A 20,000-nucleotide genomic window follows, 5' to 3' on the forward strand; every position below is an offset into this window, starting at 1 on the left:
AGCAAACAGTTTTCATCTAACTTTCTGAGAAGAAACTGATGAGGTCTGTCCCAATATCTTCTGATGTTTTGCTCTCCACTGTCTCCCTCTAATCATTTTTTGATTTCAACTCTACTTTGGTACCCAGATGCATTAAAAAAAACTGAAAACAACCCCTGCTTTGGCCCACCAGTGTTTGTGTTGTGTGTAGATATTTTTTAATTGCCATCAAGGGTGGGAAGAGAAAACAAATCCCAGGATTAGTATTTGGTAGGACCTAAAAGACATTTATAAATTATAAGAATAACTTGGTGCTTGTGTCCACTGCTGCGGTCTGTTTTTGAATATGCCATTGACTGTCTCCGGAAAGCTCAAGATTACTTTCAAGCACTGATTGCATACAGATATATATTAGATATAAATATCGTTACATAATAAATGTAAGATAGAACATTCGTCATTCTCCAGAGGACATCCCCAGGTGCCCTGTCAAACTGGCAACAATCTTGCCTCTCACCAACATTATTGCACGAATTGGGTACAGCAGCAGTGGATTATTAACTGAAGGATATGGTTTTTGTGCTGTGCCACTCTGGGGAAAGCAGATTCCAGAGAGCACTGGGGAGGTGAGAGGTGAGAGGTGGCGCTCCCCTGAGTCCACTCTGCCACTGCTCTCTGACACCTGTGGGGCCCGGGGAGCAGAGCGCCCTACTTTGGTTGGCAGAGGGCGGGCCGGCAGGAGCAAAGAATACGCCACATGAGGAAATGATCATACCTGCTGGCATCTCCTTGCATACCTTCCACGTCTTGGGAAGGAGTTTTCACTCTGCAGCTGAGCTTTTTCTTTTTTTTCCCCCCTCCTCCTTTTTCCACCACTTGTCTTAAATCTGTCACTGTGGAAGGTGAATTACAAAGTAGAAGCAGGGCGCCGGTGAAGAGCAAGATGCGCCGGCCTGATTCTAAACGTGTGTCGCACTGTAAATCAGTGCATCAGGAGGCATGAAACTGGGCCCGCTGCTGACATTTATTTATAAAATATGTCTGCTGTTGTTTTTCAGGAATATTTTGGTCGGAGAACGGTAAAACATTTGCGGGGCATCAGTTCTCTTTTAAGCCAAAGCAGGGTCAGTGTTTGGGAGTGGTATTAAGAGGGATTTTGCCCCTTTCTGCTGTAAATGTAGTTGCTTTTACTTATTCTGACCTTCCAAGAGCAAGTCTAAATGTTTGTGGTGAAACCCCTGTATTTTGAATGTGGAATGTTTTCCATAATGGGTTTTGAATGTGATCTAGGGCTGGTGTTTATGTGCAGGTGAAGGAGGGTGGTGCAGAGGTGTAATGCCGTGTCATGTCCTTTTTCCCTCAGTTCAGACCCCCTGCAACGAGGGCAATGGCGGCTGCTCCCACCTGTGTCTGCTGTCTCCTGTGGAACCTTTCTACAGCTGTGCCTGTCCCACTGGTGTCCGCCTCCAGGAGGACGGGAAGAACTGCCGACCTGGTAAGGAGAATTCTGCCATGGCATGCTGTCTGAACCCACTGCAGCTCCTTGGGCGTTTTCATCTATGGACTGGTCACTCATTGGACAATTGGACAATTTCAATAGCACTCGCCTGTTTTCAACATATGTGGTGTGGTCCCCAATGTTGTGCATTTATTCTCTGCAATATTCTACATGCATGCTGTGATCCCTCATTGGGGAGTGCTCTTCTGTATTCCACATACATGGTCTGGTCTCCAATTGGACAGTACCCAGTTAGATTCAACTGACACTGTCTAGTTTATCTTTGGACTACACCCCCCCACTATTTTCAACACGCATAGTCCAATCCATAATTGGAAAATGATTTCAAGAACCTGTATTAAAGGTTTAGTTAAGCAGCCCATGGTTTGTTTTGTCCAGTCTTGGTTTCAGTAATAATCAGGACAATAATTAGGGGAAATTGAAGGCATTCCCTGGGTTTTTTTCATTTCTGGCTGCCTTAAAAATTAATTCAGATGAGGGAAGATGTTACATGTGACATTAATTAAAACAAGGACAAAAGCTATAACTATATCTCCAAAATATCATTGCCCCAATTCTTAAAATAGATGGGGGGGTGTGGAATTCTGATGTCTTGTACACTAACTGCATTGTGACGTCCGCATTAATGAAGCGTATAATTGTATTTTCATCTTTTTTTTTTTTTTTTTTTTACTTTCATTCATTGCTGTTTAAATTGAGATGTTTGTGGGGAGCATAGCGCTGGCATCTTGCGATCCCACAAAACTTTCGAGTGTAGTCATAACCAGAAGGCTATGACAGGCTTAATCTATGACAGATGGCTGTTGAGTGCAGAGCGCTCCTGAATGCATCATTTACTCTGCTGTTTGCTGCTAATTTCGATCATCCCAACATACCAACAGCCATGCACCCCAAACCCCACCAGTGACCCCCCCCCCACCCCCCACCCCCTTTCTGGAAGCAGTGGCCTGTTCTGTGCTCCTCTTTTATTTACAGTTGTTGGTTTGGTTTTGTTGTTTTATCTGTTTTATCTGCTAAATCCAATTACCGGAGGAAGCCTGGCACGTCGTGAACTTTTTTCACCGTGGCCGTTGGGACTTCGAGAGGGGGGGTGAAAGAGAGAGCTCCCGAGCTGCTTAGCCCATGTTTTGGTGATGTGGGAGGGTGCAGATCCACAGCCGGGGTTATCAGGTTTCTCGCTACGGCAGATGAAGCCTTCGAGTTTTAAAAACCTTCCCTGCACATTTAACCTCACTCTGGCTCTGTCCAGCCTGACACACAATCAGCCCATTGTCTCCAGGCTCATGAGCAATGTCAGTCCGCAAATATCCCTCCCTGCTCGTGCCGTAAACGTTGGCAAGGCGCTCACCTAACTTTTCCCATACGGGTCACTGAAGATTTGAGTAAGATTAATACAACGACGTGGTCTGTTACAGAGGAGGCCTGGGCATGACATGGGAGTGGGGATATAAATCGGCCCCATTTAAAGCTGGGGAGTGAAGCTCAGGGCTCACTGGACCTCAACGTTTATGGCAGATGGAGATTGCACTGGGAACGGGGTTTCTCGGGGGGTGGCGGGGGGTGAGGCAATGGAACAGTGCGCGCCAAGCTCCAGTGTGCTCGCACTTTCCGAGGTCCCAGGAGCCCAGGAGTGCCCCAAAAGCACTTGTGAAAACAATGGTGCATTCTGCAGGGCCTCCTTCTCCCCTCTCTCTCTCCTTTCTCTCTCTCCCCTCCATCGTGGGGCATCTCAGGCTGGGATGTTTGTTTTACGCGGTGAAGGTCAGGGCCCTGCACCATGACCCCTTCCCACCCCCCACCCCAGAACCCTGCTCCGGGGCTGACCAATTATCCAGGAAGCCGAACCTAATCAGGGCTGGCTCAGTTTGTGTGTTTAGTGGAGATGGCCCTGGCCCGTCCTGAAAGGTGAGGCCCGCTTGTTTGACTTGCCCTGCAATTGTTTACATTCCCTCTGCTCTGGTCTTACTCTTGAGGGACCATTTTCTCTCTCCAGAACGGTTGACTGCTGCAAGATTTATGGGGTCAGACCCTTGCAGTCGTCATTTGTATATAAAGGTAGTAATGAAATTTATTTGAACAAAAACAAAATGTCCCGCAATGGGATTTCTCAATGGCGTCCTTTGTTGATTGTGTAAACACCGCCCCAACGTGTGTTTATTAAGTGCCTGCTGTTTTTATGTGGCTAGTCCCTGGCAGGGCAGACAATGAGTTAAACATTAAGTCCCAATCTGAAATTGAGGTTACTCCTCAGCTCTCGGTCTTCTCCTCCTGGTTTCCCAGCCCCGTACTCTCCTGAAGCACAGAGCAAGCCATTGTCTGCGCGTGTCCCTCCTGTTAAAGACCACGCATTCATTTTTAAAAGCACTGTCCCCGACCAGAATGGCACTGCAGAAGTCTTCTATTCGAATTTATGACTCTTAGAATTAAAGCCGTTGTATTCCCAGGGCTTGAGACAATGAGCTGTATTCTTCTGACCCTCATTCCACCACCGCAAGCACAGCATAGAGATGTTTGCTGCATGTAAGTGCAGCGGGCAGGCAGGCCTGATAGAAAATGGATATATTCAGAGTGACTATGGGATTAAGCTGGCTTCCAACAGTGTCGACAACTAAACAGAATGTAAAACAATGCCCCATTGTATCGCTCTCTGATTAGTAGATAGGCCAATGGGAAAGGAATATTCTTGTTTGGGGGTAGTGGGGTGGGGTGTGGGGGGGGTTGGGGTGCGGATTAAAATGGGCGAGCGTCCGCTCTCCTCATTTGTTTAGCTTGGCTGGGTAAATTGAAGGCATTTGTTGTGGTTTTAGAGACGTCTTGTCACTTGTCAGATGTAAAGCGGGCCAGGGGAACAGATTAAAAACAAAAGAAGCGCCCCTCTCCCAGGCGAAGAGAACACCCGTTTCTCCCCTGTCACTCCTGATTGGGCTTCATTTTGGCCGCAGAATTGCAGCTGGCCCTTTCAGCTCTGAAGCGTGAACTGCTAAAACGAGAGATGAAAATAAGGAAAAGCTGAATGTAATTGCCTCTGTGGCGTACAACTCCAGTGAGAAACGGCAGAACGTCGAAATTTTGACTAGCTGCTACTATTTAAACAGGGCTGTCTGACATGAATCAGTTTAAGAATGTGCCCGAAGACAGCACTGTTGATTGGACAGTTGATAAAGACGAAAAAGTGGAGATTTGAAATGAGGAATGCTGGCAAGCCAGTCTGTTTATTGTCTTGGGCTTTGCCCTTACAATGGCAAACTTTTTACACTTTACGCTTTTTAGTCATTTTGTGCTCCACAAAAAAGCAATTTGACAAAACTACAGTAGAAATGGAAAATCTAACATGACTTGGCTATCTGAGATTTGTGTGCATTTTAGTTATTTACATTCTTTGCCCAGCCAACAGTTGCACAGTATGCACAGATCAGCGTGTAAGGATTGTGAACATAAATGTGGAGTTGTAAGTGTTTGTGCATTTACAGAAGTAAATGCAGATGAATGGTACCTAAAGCCAATAAAATTAAATAAATGAACTGAGGTGAATATTGTGGTTATTTGTGCATAACTGTCATTGTTCACTGAAATCTGTGTGATTGGCCTCTTACTTGACTCAGGTGCGGAGGAGGTCTTGCTTCTCGCCCGTCGAACAGACCTGCGTCGGATCTCTCTGGACCTGCCCGACTTCACCGACATTGTGCTGCAAGTGGATGACATCCGACATGCCATTGCCATTGACTATGACCCAGTGGATGGCTATGTGTACTGGACCGATGATGAGGTAAAGGCCATCAGGCGCGCCCGTATTGATGGCAGCGACGCCCAGACCCTGGTCACCACAGAGATCAATCACCCAGACGGCATTGCTGTGGACTGGGTTGCCCGCAACCTGTACTGGACTGACACTGGCACCGACCGCATTGAGGTCACGCGTCTCAACGGGACATCCCGCCGCATCCTGGTGTCAGAGAACCTGGAGGAGCCCCGGGCCATTGTCCTAGACCCAGTCAGCGGGTAAGCTAAAGAAGACAGCAGGGACAAAAACTAGAAACAGATCACTGGAAAGTTCTATCAAACTGTCAACAAATTACTCAGCTTCATATTCAGATGCTTATTAACAAAAATGCAGATCAATCAAGGAGTTAATCACCAGCATTCATGAAGGGGAATGCTGACCGAAATAGCAGAGAGTTCATTGAGATTTTGTTTATTTTCCTGTCTAAAAGTGCGATTGAGTGCTCTTCTCTTTGTGGTGGGTCATTGTTTTCACAGGAGGATCTGGAATCTAATGCGATGCTTGCTGGGTGGTGTTCGATTCAAATGTTGACTCCTGGAAACTGTAGATTACTCAAATAATAAACCAATAGAAATGTAGACCCCTGGATGGTAGCAATCTTCAGTAAAATGTTCCTCTCAGCTATGGCATATGTGTTTTATAATCATTTCCCTTTTTTCATGGTATATCACTTTTACAGTTCATGTTGTTATGAGTGAACATTCTGACTCTTCATGATTCTTCTAGGGTCTAGTCATTCTTTATTTTAGTGCACAGATTTGTGTCTTTGACATACTGTTTAGCTGTGACCATAATTGGTGAGTTGCATTTAACTGTAATGGTTTAGCTGTAATGGTCTATCTCTGGACATAAATTCTTTGTCAGCACACAACGTAGAGGGCTTGCTACCTGATTACAGTGTGTTTATAAAATTCATAGCGGGGTAGAAAGGCTTTTTAATAGTGCAACATGGTTTCCTGGATCAAAGCTCAGACCACACAAGTAGGGCTTTTTTTTAGATTCTACAATTGCGTCAGCATCTTCTGCAAGTCTCTGTCCTCCTATCAGACTGCTGTTTTCTGTGCTGATCTATGGCCTTGGCAGAATGCCTTTTTCATCTGTGGTTTCTCTCTTCTGTCACAGGTACATGTATTGGACTGACTGGGGAGAGAAACCCAAGATCGAGCGGGCCAACCTGGATGGCACTGACCGCATCATCCTGCTCAACTCCTCTCTGGGCTGGCCCAATGGCCTGGCCATTGACTACGCAGCTGGCAAGCTGTACTGGGGTGATGCCAAGACTGACAAAATTGAGGTAGTTAAAGAATACAGGTTGGCATAATTCTCATTCCTTGTGGTGGGGGGTGGGAGGCAATGACCTCAGCTCAAGGCACCACCCAGTGCAGGGGATGGAGTCACAGCTCCCTGTCCAGAAAACACCTGCTGGAAGTTCACTAGAACTTTGGTACTGTTTATTCCTGTAACTGAGGGCTTAAAATCGCCACTGTGTTTGCACCCGTCTCGCCCCCCGCCCCCCATTATCCTCCCCCCCTCCCAAAACTGTTTATATAGTCTGTTCCTGTGCTACTCACCTGTTTTGACTTCCAGGTGGCAGTTTCAGTGTCTGCTTCATATATAACACCCACTCCATCCCTGACCAGAAAAGCAAGCAAAGTTGAGAGCTGCTTAGATTGTTTGTTTCTCTATTGCGGTATGTTTGTCTTTCCAAAGGACCAGTTGATGCTCAGGAATGCCTCAGAGCTGCATTCTTTGATAAGGAATAGGTGTGGACCTCGGGGTTATCTGACCACTGGTCAGAAATCCGGCAGAATGTCAAACCAGTTATGCAATACCTGGTCAAGTGACACCAGATTCCCTATCTGTTCTGCAGTTTTTGGATTGTTTGGATTCCACAGTGCTGCAGCTCTCTGCCTCTGAAATCCTTGGAAAATATCAGTTTCGTTTTTCTGCCTACTTTGCTCAAAGTCTAGTTCCTGTAAATCCTTTCCCTCAAACCAGGGCTTGCTTTCTTGTCTACTCTCCGGGTACAGAATCTATCTTATCTGATTGTCTACTTGATCTTGTAGCCTCAAGTTCTGTTCCCAGTCAGATGACTTTTTGGTGTTGATTTTTTTTTAGGGAAAAGAATTTTTTCACCATCATTAAATCTTCTGGGCCATAGCTATACACCCTTTTGAAGCTCAGTTGACCATCCTCTGTCCCTGGACAGTGCTGGACTGCAGTGGTGAACTTGAGCAGGATCCTGTGTCTCCATGGTGTTCACGTAGGCTCCCTGTAGGAACAAGCTGTAGGGTGTCGGAGAACATAGACAGACAATATTTCAGCAGGTCACGTGCTCAGGGCAGTAATCGCGTGAGTGTAAGTGAGCAGCAAGGCCCAGAGAACTGTCCTGCAGTCGCCTCTGCTGCTCACCCCGTGCCCCTCTTCTCTGTGAGTGCTCCCCACCCACCTTGGTTTAAGACTACATTCTGGACCGTTCTTTTTCACACGTGTCACCAACTGAACCTGAAGCTGTCTGGGGAGCCATTTTGTGCTTTTGTGCATTTCATCTCTGCTTTCCTTGAAGGCTCTCATCCTTCATTACCAAGGCTATCCATCTAACTGCAGTGCAGTTGTCTCTGGCTCCTTGAATCCTGTCCAAATATTTGAAAAACCAGTATTTATCTTCCCATGAGCAGTTTTGCATGTTTATGTTTTTGTTTTTTATTGGCTGTTGATGCAGCCTGATCAAGTATGGACTTTTTATTTGTGTGTTTGGCTTATGAGAGAATAGATAAAAAAGGCCCTTCTTCTTCAACCAAGAAATACACAATATAAATATTTGAATCCCAGACCCACTGAAATGAAAATAATAAGCATATGCACATGTTAACATTTTGGAGAAGCGATTGCATGATTAGTTGATCTCACACTCAACCTAAAACACCCCTCATGGACAAAGGTACAAGTTAACGTGTAAGTGTGGGGCCCTTGGCAGGGGAGACGTGCGCCTGTGGTGGGCGGGGTCGCTGAACTCCTCTGTAATGGCATGCGGATTGGACGTGCATGTTTCGCGCAGAGCGGACGAGGACTCCCGTAGGGCAAGCAGCGGTTCCTCTCCCCGCGCCCGGGCCCTTCCCATCTGCCTGTTCAGCTGAAGCACAAAGGGCCCAGTCACGCCGGTGGGCTGCAGCGTTGAGAGAGCCATTTGGCAGGGCCCGTCAAGCCCTTTGCATGACAGTGGCCCGCAGGGCCTTCCCCCCACCTCGTCTGGCACCCCGCAGGAGCATTGTTCGTGGCCTCTAAAAACATTAACCACCCTGGCTCCAAAGGGCCAGGGGGCACAGCAAGGGGAAGGTGTTCCGTTTTTAAAACATGCCAAGGGCATGCGGTTCGTTACGCTACCTGTAAGTGCAGCTCTCACTACCCATAGGTTAGAGGGTGGCAGTTTGAAGAAAAAAATGGGGAGAAAGAAGCCCAGTGAAAAGTGTTGATTTTCATTAATGGGGCCGGCATGCGAGGCTGGCTGAATGAGACAAGGCTGAAAGGGATTAGGGATCCCCCTGCAGAGATATTATACTCAATCAGGGGCCAGTCGCGTCCACGTGCAGTTTTCCCTATATGAGGCTCCCCTCCCTTCTCCCCTCTCTCTTTCTCCCTCGCTCTCTCTGTCTCTCTTTCCCTCTCTCCTCTGCGTTCAGGGACTCTGGTGGCATTCTTGGCTGCCTCTCTTGCAGCTGCAGGCAGGGAAATATGTATTTTCTCCCCTGTCTGAAGCAGTTTTCTGCGTCTCAGGGCAAAGTGTTTCTGAAAGGGTGACAACATCCTCCCGTAGCCCCACAGGAAATGATCTGGGGGGTCAAACAAAGATGTAGAAAGAGGTCTTTGTCACTTTGGGTTGTCAGAGTCCTAATCCATTTGTCCCATGCTTGTTTTTTGGAGGGCAAATGAATTTTGGTTCAAAACCCTTTTTTGTCTATTTTAAGGCATTTAAAGGAGGCTGTGTGTAAGTGTGGTTAAAATGCTTTAAATGAACCATTGCTTGCCAGGTTTCTTTTTAAGCAGAATCCATATTGTTAGTATGGATTTATTTACCAAAGCTTTCTTGTCCACTTTGAAATGCAGCCCTGACTGCAAAGTTGCAAAGATTTACTTAGGATATGGTGTAATATGTACAGTACGTACAGAGAAAGAGAGATTTTCCTCAGTTTTTCGATCAGGGTAAAAACTGTGTGGGAGAGCTTGTAGTTGTGGAAGAGCAGTGTGTCCTGGACCTAGAACCTCAGAGGGAGAGACACTTTTGTCTAAGCAACAGGCAGAGGAGAGATGGGGGTGGGAGTGGCAGAAAAGGGGAGGTGGTGGGGTAGGGGGTGCACCGCCTTTCGTGGTGTGGCTGACCAATGAGGTGGTGGAGAGGGGGAGCCCTCAGTGAGTGTGCTTGGAGGGTGACCCGCGCTCTCCGCTCCACAATGAGGGCACAATGGGGGCCAGGCAGGGCCACGCTGGGGCCCCCTCACCAGATGCACACTTCAGTGGCAGCACTGGCTCCAGGGACTCCCAGCAGCTGAGCAGTGTTTTCTGTTCACCTCCATTCACAAGGGTCCTTCAGAGTTAGCTAATGGGACGGAGCCTTCATTCCACAGGGCCACTTTATTCTGAAAGGAAAAACCGCTTGAAGTGCTAATGGGCCGAAATCCTGCCGTTTTAAAGCCAGTAGTAATTTCTCATTAAAGATTTTACATAATGAAGTTTTTTGTTTAGCGTTTTCCTTTACCTTTTTTTTCTTCATGCCCATTAATGATTCAGGACCATTTCCCTGCAAAGAAGGAGGCATTTACATGTTACTGTTTACCTTTTTGGGGACGTTTTTTGAGATGAAACCAACATTGGGTCTTGAATGAAAGGTTTTGAAAGTGCCTTCTGGCATTTGGAATGCGCCCGTTCACTGCCTGAATGGTTATAAATAGAAGTCTGGAGGCTTTGTATCCCTCCTCCCAGTCTCTTTCCTCTCCCCCTTTTCTTTCTTTTTTCTCTTGGTTTTTTCTGTCTTGGTGACAGGAGCTTTCTTGAAAAGGTTTTTTTCCTTTGTAGGAAAATGTTACTTTGGGAATGGTCTGTATTCCCTTTCTCCTTAATGTATGTTACAGGGCATAGTTTCACTCCTCTGAGAGCTGGTTAGCTTCACACATTACTTTGCTTTAGAGCTCTCTCTCTCTCTGTTTGTGTGTGTTTATGTGTGCCAGCCAGAACTTTGCTTTTGTGGTAAGCTACCAAATTTTCCTTTTTTTCAGAGAAAAAGTGGAGTTTTGAAATGGTGATTGTGGGCCTGCAGCCTCCTCTCTATACATGTGCTGCTGAAAGCTGAGTTTTGAACCTCTTCCAGGAACCATCCTCTTTCATCTTTGGTTCCTTACTTCTGAAAGAAGGCTAAATTATTGGCGCTCGGATTGGAAGGTTTTTCTTAAACAGTATGGGAATTGTGAGCTTTTATTTCAGTCTTTCTCGCCCCTGTTTTTTTTTCTCCCTTTTTTGAGGAATCCAATTCCTTCTGTTTTCCCCCCTCAGACCCTCTGATGTTACCGGCACACCCCCCCGCCTCCCTCCGCTGCCCCCCCCCCCCCCTTCCTTTTTTTCCCTCAGCGTTGAGATGCTTAAGATAACTCATTTGACTGATGTGTCGTTTGTAATGCAGAAAATCCCCCTTTGTTATCCAGAGCTGTGGTCTCCGCTGCGCCGGATCGTTTTGTTTCCCTTGATTGCCCGCCATATGTGTTCAGTGGATCTGCATAATTGTGAATGTGTAAGGCTGCAAGTGACAGAACACGAAACACAAGACAAGATGTTCCTTTTTTAAAGTTGTAGAAGGGGGGAATCTCTGTCAGGCTCCCTGTACACAGCCATCTGCTGCCTGTGAAGGGGATGTTTAGTCCTTGACATCTTTCTTCTGTTGAATCAGCGCTCTGTTCTTCTCCCTTTCAAAAAGGGAGAGGGGGAGAGATCCATCTTTAGTTCAAAATATTTCTTCCATGCCCAGTAAGAAACCTTTCTTTGCCATGCGTTTGAAGTCCAGAGAAATGCTTTTCAATGGAATCAAAGTGAGACCTTGAATAAATGCGTACAAAATGTGCTTTTTAGCGGCAGATCATTTTGAGTAAATGCAAGTATTAAGTCTTCAGTATTTTCACTGGCATCTTAATTAATGCCCTCAGTGGAGGCTCTCAAGAAAGTCTTGATTTTTGTTTATCATTATTTTTTACGGTCATCAGACTGGAAAAGGCTGGTATCAGTCAGGTGCACCAAAATGACTTATATGTGCCAGCTATAGAGATGTCTCCAGTGAGGGTTTTCTCTGGTAAACTGTGTAGTGTAGTGGCACTGTCACATTATGCCATGACATTGGGGAAAAAAAAACACTGACTGAAAAGGCAAAGGAATTGTTTTGTGATTGACGCTGGTAAAATCAGGCCTTAGAAAAGGATCAATATCCTACCCTCTAAAGCCATTCTGAAGCGGCGTTCAGGCAGCTTGGCAACATTGTGGCCGGCCTGAGCCGTGAAACTCGATTTGCAGGGGATTTTCCATCGGGAGCCCCACTAAAACAGTGGCAATGCTAATGACAACCACAGGACGCCCCCTCCCCCCTCCCCCCATGCCTACCTCTCACAGAACGTAGAACTGTGATAGCTTTGTCCCGGCGTGAAGGGTGCTGCTGTGTCTGAGAGGGCCAAACCAGGTCTGTGCAGGCGGGATTTGAGACATAGGGCATAGCTGGGCACAACTAGCCACAGTTGCAAGTCCTGGCTGTCTGGCTGCAGACTGTTACAGGCGGACTCAAACCACAACATTTCTGCCTAGTACACCACCCCCCGCCATCCTCAGACAAGACGAATCTTTTAATGACCAAATTTCCTGAAGAGAAGTCTAAAAAACCATCCCCTCCCCCACCTCCGACCCACACACCCCCTGCTGCCTGTCATAACTGGCGCTGTCTGATACTTTCATAGGATTAAGAGTTAAACGGCTAAAAACAAGCTGCATGTCTGCCGAGCCGAATTGGCTCTGTAGCAACATCGTGTTCTCCTTTCGCTGCAGGCAATGAAAGTCCCTGGGTTTATTGAAAGTGGGGAGAGAAAACGTCTCCGCACATGTAGTATATTACAGTCAGAAGCATGCAACGAGAGAACTGCTGAAAATATGGCTGCCGGATTGACCTGCTCCTGGCCTGCCCTTGTTTCCAGGACTTTGCCTGGTTTCCACAGAGTGACAAAAATTTCACCTTGTGTGTGAATGGTGCCACGTCCTCTGTCCCTCAAACTAACTGACAATCTTTCATCACTGAATGCATGCCCACACAACACTTTATTCACCAATATGAGTTTTGTGAGCTAAGTATCTCCATAATAATTCAGTCCAAACAGCAAAGTGGTAAATTGCCTAGTTACACTGTTTGTTGCTAGAGTTGGACATGCTGGCTTTTGCAGTGAGGTCTTTGACGCTGATATGCCAAGCTCAGAGGGTGCACGGTTGTCTCAACTCTGCATTCCACGTTGTGAGGGAATGAAATGCACCTGACATGCACAGTATTTTCCATCTCAAGCGCCTGGCACGTCACAGTCCAGTGTTTCCCTCGCTAGCTTCATGGGTTGTAAGTCATGTAAGGGGAAATAAGAGCACTTTTCAGACCTAAAACGTGTTGGCCATGTCAGCCCTGTGCTGTCGTCATTAGCGGTGTGAGGGGTTTTGCAGATGGACTTTCACATTGACGGTCATCTGCTGGACTTCCCTGTTTTCTCCGGCTACACATTCTGGGTGATGATGTGTTTGTTTGTATTAAGTTGTATTCGGGTGCTCATTTCCATGGTATATTGCATGTCTGTTCTGGAGACCTATGGCAAACTATGCGCATGCATGCGTGCGTGTGTGTGTGTGTGTGTGTGTGTGTGTGTGTGTGTGAGAGAGAGAGAGAGAGAGGGGGAGAGAGAGTGACAGAATGAGAGAGAAACAGGGATAGCAAGAGACAGAATTCCACCCAATCCTGGGTTTTCAGTTGGTCTTAAGCTCCCTCTCTATGAACTTGCTGGAACATCGTATTGCTCCACGCTGCCAGTGTCTGCAGTATAAACAGCATACCTTAGTGGTGATTGTCCAGGCTCGTCCCATCAGACTGAAGGCCTAGTGATTGCACACCGTAAATCATTGTCTGGATTCAAATGGAAAGATTAATTTGTTTTATTAACTGCAATTTCCTGTTCTCTATCTTGCAAAATTGAGTAGTTTAAGGAGCACCAGTATAACTCAGGGCTTTACTTGGAACCTTACTCATGATGAATTTCAGTAAAAAAAAAAAAAAAAGATAAAATGAAAAAGTCCTGGATGGTCAGTCAAAGCAACAGAATTAACCAACCACTGTGTGTAAAAGCAAAACCATTCATGAAAAAGGGCTGGTCTGCAATGCATCAGTAAAATAACCACATATGCATTTACGCTAAATACACTTGGGGGGAGGGGGGAAAACAGATTGTTACAGTATTAAAAGCTCATCAACAATTAGGGGTTTTCCAGGAAGCAATACATCTCTCTTTAACACTTGTTTAGAGCGGCTGCAGTTTTCCACACTTGGAAGGAGCACCATTGTTTAAATGCTCCTCACTTTCGGGGGAAGTGGGAGGCATTGCTCATCCAAACAGCCACGACTTTAGAGAGCCTTTGCACCCAACACTATGGTGGAAAAAAATGCACCGGAAAGACTCACCATTGCCACCACCTCTGGAAGGGCCCAGCTGAGGAAAAGACAGTGAAGGCAGAGCACATCCAGCCCCAGGTCCGGCGCTCACCAGCCTGTGTCGCCAAAACAGCAGTCCCCCTCTCCCACCCACACCCCCACTGCCGCTTCGGTTTGCATAACAATCCATTTAATTTCCTGAGGGATGCACACCCGCCTGCAGCTGCCTGAGAACCGGGGCGGATTGCGCGCTCGCAGCTTCTGTTCTGGCTATGTTTGTGGGTTATTAACATGATTGTGCCGAAGTTTCCCCCCTTTTTATTGCAATGTTGCGGTGAGGAGTCGCCACCGCAGCTGTCGAGTTGTCTGTTGTCAATGCGTCCCATATGTGCGTCCGACCACATTGTGTAGGAATTTACAGGCTACAAGATGCTGTTCAAATAACGGCCTTTGAAACCTTTTTCTCCTCGCCGAATCCAGTTATTTCCCTAGTGCGCAGATCAGCGGGAGAAATTTCTCGCGTGTGAACTCTGCATCGACATGCAAATGCAATTACATTCTGGCGCAGGCGGCCCAGCAATTGGCAGGGCCCAGCAGCGAGAGTACATGGACGTTTATAGGCTGGTGTTTGGAGATTTATTGTGAGCGATCCTCTCCAGACTCCAGCGCTCTCCCACTGTAGAACCGGTACAGCGTGAAAGGGAGAGGTTCTGGAAAGTTCTTCAGGGCATGCTCGCTCAGATCCTTTCTGGACCACACATGTGATGCTGTCAGGGTGCATGGGCTGGTGTTGGGCATGTGAAGATTCACTGTCTCTCCAGCTGAACTGACCTCTCCTTAGACTTTCCTGGACCCTCTCACTGCGCAGAAATGTTGCCAGAGCACGCGGCCTGTTGTATAAGGGCCGAGGCATGCTCCGCATCAAGCGATTTATGTCATGCTGTCTGCTGCTAGGCTCTGATTTTTGTGACGCTGGTAATTTCAGTAATCGCGGGATGCCAGTATGTTGGGCCTGTTCGTTTTCATTTATTCATCTTGTAAAACTCTCTGGCCGACTGCGCAGTGCACATTCAGGACAGCTTTTTGTGTCGCAGGCACGCCACAGTGGCGCTGTGAGACCATGTCTTCTGCATCCAGCCTGCAAGATGGGAAGACATTAAAGCCTGAGTTTGCTTTTCCCTGCTGGCAAACTTTGTCAGGACAAAGACCTCAATGCCCACACGCCGGCTAGAAGAGGTGCATTTTATATGCCTGGAAAGGGGAGAGTGACGTTTTTTCGGGGCGGCAGGGCAGAAGGGTTCTGCTTGGGAGAGAAAGTGTGGACAAGACAAGAGCAGAAGGGGTAAAATAGAGATCAGAGGGGGGGGGAAGAGTGCACTGGCCAACATTTTGTTCAAATTAAAGCTGCGCCGCTATTGGCATGATGCAGAGAACGCCCGATAAAAAAAATTCAATTGTAGCCGAACCATGGTCTCAGAAGCCTAGGCCAAAGCCTCACGCGAAGCATTATAGTATTTCAAAGTGGGGCAAGCCAAGGGAGGTCACTGTACAGAGCACCCTAAGGGGGCTGGATTTTGGATGGGGCTTATTGATGAAATTTGGCAGGTGAGGGGCCCATGTGGAGACAGTAATATGTGTGCTGTTTCTCAACTTGCTGGGATCGCTGCACTCCAGGTTTGAGGTGATACTCAAATGCGCTGACTGATGCAGGCCAAAAGAGTTGCTTGGTTTATGTGTTTTTCTCCTCTTTTTCTTTCTTTGGTAAGAGATGGTGGAAAACAGATGCTTAACCCAGCTGAACAGATGTATCAATTAATTGCTGAACTCTCAGTGTAATTTACCTGTAAGAACAGGTAATATGGTCCCTGACAACTTCTTTTGATAAGATTTACAATCTCAGTCAGTAAACAGCTAAATGTGAAGCTCTTAAAAATGTCACATATAAAAATGTCAATATATTGTCCCAGAGAATGAATATCTTCTGTTCGGCTATCATAAAATTGAATCTAAAACCCATTTGGAGGGGTGAATCGCCTCAGCTTTAGTGATAGAAAGGGGCATTTAGGTCAGTTCGTTTACAAGCGTTGATCAAATTAGTGCAGAAAACAGAGATGACTTGGTGCTAACTTCTGAACTCCGTAGAAGTCAACCTTTTCAGGACCTTCCATGGGAAAAAGCTCCTTTGGCCCTGGAGTGAAAATTATGCAGCACAATAACTTTCTTTCTGCTCCCGAAAATGTAGGGATTTCCAGCCGGCTCCAGCCATATTTTAAATTATTTCACATTCCATGGAAAGGCTTGACTTGTCTCCTGGACTTGGAGAGGACTCTGTTGGTGTCACAGTCCTGTGCTGCAGACTGAATTTGCATCACATCTCGGTTGCTCAGAGCACTAAAGAGCAGGTCTTAGAATTGGCTCTCATTGAAGCTTTTGGAAGTTTGACTTATGTCTGAATTGCAGATGAGACTTTTATGTTTTGTTTTGTTTGTTTTGTCATGTTTTCCCAGTGGAGAAAGGGGTTCTCACAGCATTAAAAAAAAACTGTGCATATTTCTCTCTCTTAAAAAGACCACGGAGAAAAACGTTACTCCCATCTTTCAGAGGAGTGAGCCATGTCTAATTGTCTCTCTGAAAATGAATAGAGGTCTTGTAGATGAGGGGAAAAAGACTCCTGCTGATACAAAAGCCATCAAAGTGCAGTTTTTTTTCTTTGGTCAGGCCCAGATTCAATGGAATGGAAAATAATGGAAAATATCTGACTTCACAATGTGAATACTTGGGCTAAGGTGTGTCTATGGCCAGATTGAAAACCTGTGTATTATCTGCCGGAACCTGAGTTTTCTCACCAAGCACATTTCTTTTCTAATTGTTTTGTGTGTGTGTGGTGTGTGTGTGTTGCTTGTGTTTGTTTTTGTGTGTGTGTGTTTTTTGAGTAATGAATGGTCCTGTTTTCACTTTCATGTACATTACACCGAAATTGATGTTTTTAGTTTTTCGTTGTTTCCTTTGATGGGGGGTGGTGTGGCTTGATTCCTTTAACACTTTGTTTTTCCCTTTGCAGACTTGCATGTTCGCATGATCTCAGAGGCCTGCTTGGGTTTGTTCAGGACGAATTAGCCCGCACAGCTGGTGCATTCTTAAGAACGCAGAGCGGCCCGTGTGCTGCTGGCAGCCATGCACTTACCCTGCAGCCCAGTGTCCCGCTTCCCAGCTCCCGCCTCACCCCTCGCCCTGCTCCTCTCTTTCTGAGTGCTGGGGCTCTGCTTAGCCCCCCCCTTCTGTCGGGGCAGCTGCAGAAAAGAGTCAACCTGGAATCTGGGGCACAACTGACCAGCTGCACGCTTAATCCTTTGATGCGCGGCAAGGAGAGCTAAGTTTGTGGAAATGTCGGGGCACAGAGGGAACAGGGCTGCACGCTGTGAGCATTAGTCCTACCTGGATTAGAGCAGGGGGAGCGATTGCACAACCCGAAAGATCCTCCCCCAGTCACTGGCAGACAAACACTCCCCCCAACACCCCAGTTTCAGTCCAGCACAGCTAAATCCCCCAGAATCCTAGGCTATGTGACTAAGGAATTAAAGTTGCTGCGGCAATGCAGTCTTCAGGCATTTCATATCGGCCTCCACCCAAACAATGTCCTGTGCTCTACCAAGAGCCGGAGCGCAAGAGGAAACAGATGTTGGAAAGGTATTTCGTCCGGTGAAATTCCTAATTGCATGTGGAAAGGATTCGCGCCCCACACCTCGGAAACATGTGACAAGGAGGACCCACCTAAGCCCACTCAGACCTTTCTTGTTATGGAGATTTATTGTGCAAGGTTATTGTAGGGATCATTTTGATGCAGTCTGATATTTCAGCGTCACTGTATTCTCTTCAGCAAGTGGAAGGAAAAGAAGAGAAATCTGGACAGAGGCAGGAAGAATTCTTCTCTTTCCAAAAAACCTCCACCCCTCCACATTCTCCTTGCTTGCTCTTTAATTGGAGGACAGATAACAGATGTAATTAAGTCTGGCATGGTAAATATTTACATTCCATAGCCTGAGTGATAGTTAAACTCTCCCTCAGCTTCATACTATCAGCTGAAATGTTCACAAGACCACACCAGGCTTGATGTCTAAAGGACTTCAGCTAGGGTTGCCGCCCGTCCCAGTTTTCCCAGGATTGTCCTCTTTTTTGAGTGACTGTCCCGGAAAATTAATATTCTTTCCTGGGACACGAATTGTCCCAGTTTTTTGTGAAAATGTACTTCTAATTTAGAATTTCATAGTTTCAAATAAAACCTCATTTGGTTTCCTTCTACTGATATTCTGTTTTCTTCCTGGTTATGTTTATACATCCAATCTTGTGCCCGTAAATGGGTAAAAACGGGTAAAACACAGCGACAATTGGCCATGTCTCTACTTTTATCTGATTGGTAGCGGTAATATGAAAGCTTACCTTACCTTTGGGTATATGATTAGATTTTATAATAGATTATAATTATACAGTATATGTTTACATGTTAAAGTAAAAAATCTATTTAATGTAGAAAGGGTCAGCAGCAGACAATGGAGCCCAGAGTGAGTGCAGCTGCGTCAGGGAGTGCGTCTGCGTCAGGACAAATATAGGTAAGAGAGGCAATAGGGAGTCCTACAACTATTAACATAGTATATTTGCAAATATGTTTTAATCCCCCCCACCCCAAAAAAAAATTGTCAGTGTCCCGGTTTTTCACAAATCAAAGGTGGCAACCCTAACTTCAGCAGTCTTGGTTATGTCCTCTCTCATTGTTGCTGCAGTGAAGACAGGCCTGTTTCATTTGTTTCGTGTTGTTGAATTCCCCCCTCCCTCTCTAGTCTCCCTGTCCGGGGTCTCGGGCTGGTCTGGCTGGTGCGAGCAGGGCCTGGAATGGAGTGTGAAAACCGAAACCTTAGCAGCTCGACGTGGCAATTCCCTGTTCGGGACCATTCACATGGCTTTTCGGGATGGGTGGGAGGTTTCTGCTGGCGGTCAGAGCGGGCCAAAGCGCGTCCCTTGCCGGGATCATTCCTGCTCCTTACGGGGGGTGTCTCCAAGCAGCCTGTAACCACATCAGAGGAGGGGCTGGATAGGCCAGATTGCTGGCACCACATTGTGTGCTGCTCTGCAACCTCCATTAGAAACAGAATTTGGGGGGACGGGGGGCGGGGGAGTCTGGGCCTTGTGTTTTTAAGCAGCTGCTAAAGTGGTAGTGGAGCCTGGGCTTTGCTTTGGTCGTGCGGGCCCAGCCGACTGGCTTTACAGGGTCTCATAAATGTCTGAGGAGGCACGTGCCGCTGCCCTGGAAGTGTCTTACAACCCTCCTCACCTCCAATGTCACCCGAGAAATTTAGGAACGAGGTGCGAAATACAGAGACTGCAGCTCCCATGCCATTCTTGATGGAGTGGCATGCGGTCAGAGCGGCGGAGCACAGCGGTTCATCCCCTTCTCCAGCCCTGTGCCGCTGTGTGCCCTGATTTATTCCCTAGCGGTCGCTCTCTCCAGGGCTGTGGGAGTGCCAGCACTGACCCCTATTTGACAGGCTGTCGTGTTGATTTGGCTCGTCTCTTCTCCGAGCGCTGTAGCGCGCCGTGAAGAGAAAAGTGGCTCGTCTGACAGTGTGCCAGTTGGGTTTTTTTCTTTCTGTGAAGTTTTTTCCCCTAATGAAAGGAAGTTAGTTGCTCCACCAGCTGTAGGAAGCCAGGGACTGTATTACAGGAATAAATCAAGTCGACACCACTCCAGAGCAGGCCCTGGCAGCCACCCCATCTCCGTGTGCGCAGTCCCCAGTCCACACAGGAAGGGCTCAGAACGGCAACAGACACCGCACAGGAAGTCCTTGTTTTAAGAGAGCTCCTTCACAAGAAACAATAACGCAGGCATTAATACGCCCTCACTCACAGACTGCCCATGGAAGGCGCTTCCCATAGGAGATGGTTTCGGCTGTCGAACGATCAATGTGAATTGGCGTCCTTAATGACTTATTAATGTAGCTCTCTTTAAAAGGGGAAAAAATGGCTCT

The 20,000-nt window shown here is 46.9% G+C and overlaps 1 protein-coding gene across 1 annotated transcript in view; it reads left to right on the top strand.

Moving 5' to 3' along the window:
- lrp5 (low density lipoprotein receptor-related protein 5) overlaps positions 1 to 20,000 on the top strand; it is a 57,958-nt gene that overhangs the window by 21,053 nt on the left and 16,905 nt on the right. Inside the window, exons 6-8 of the mRNA XM_036534793.1 lie at positions 1,343 to 1,474; positions 5,101 to 5,497; positions 6,402 to 6,573. Of these exons, the coding sequence (XP_036390686.1) occupies positions 1,343 to 1,474; positions 5,101 to 5,497; positions 6,402 to 6,573 (701 nt within the window). The remainder of the gene's footprint in view (positions 1 to 1,342; positions 1,475 to 5,100; positions 5,498 to 6,401; positions 6,574 to 20,000) is intronic.

Source organism: Megalops cyprinoides, chromosome 8, assembly GCF_013368585.1.
Source record: "Megalops cyprinoides isolate fMegCyp1 chromosome 8, fMegCyp1.pri, whole genome shotgun sequence".
NCBI classification, from domain to species: domain Eukaryota; kingdom Metazoa; phylum Chordata; class Actinopteri; order Elopiformes; family Megalopidae; genus Megalops; species Megalops cyprinoides.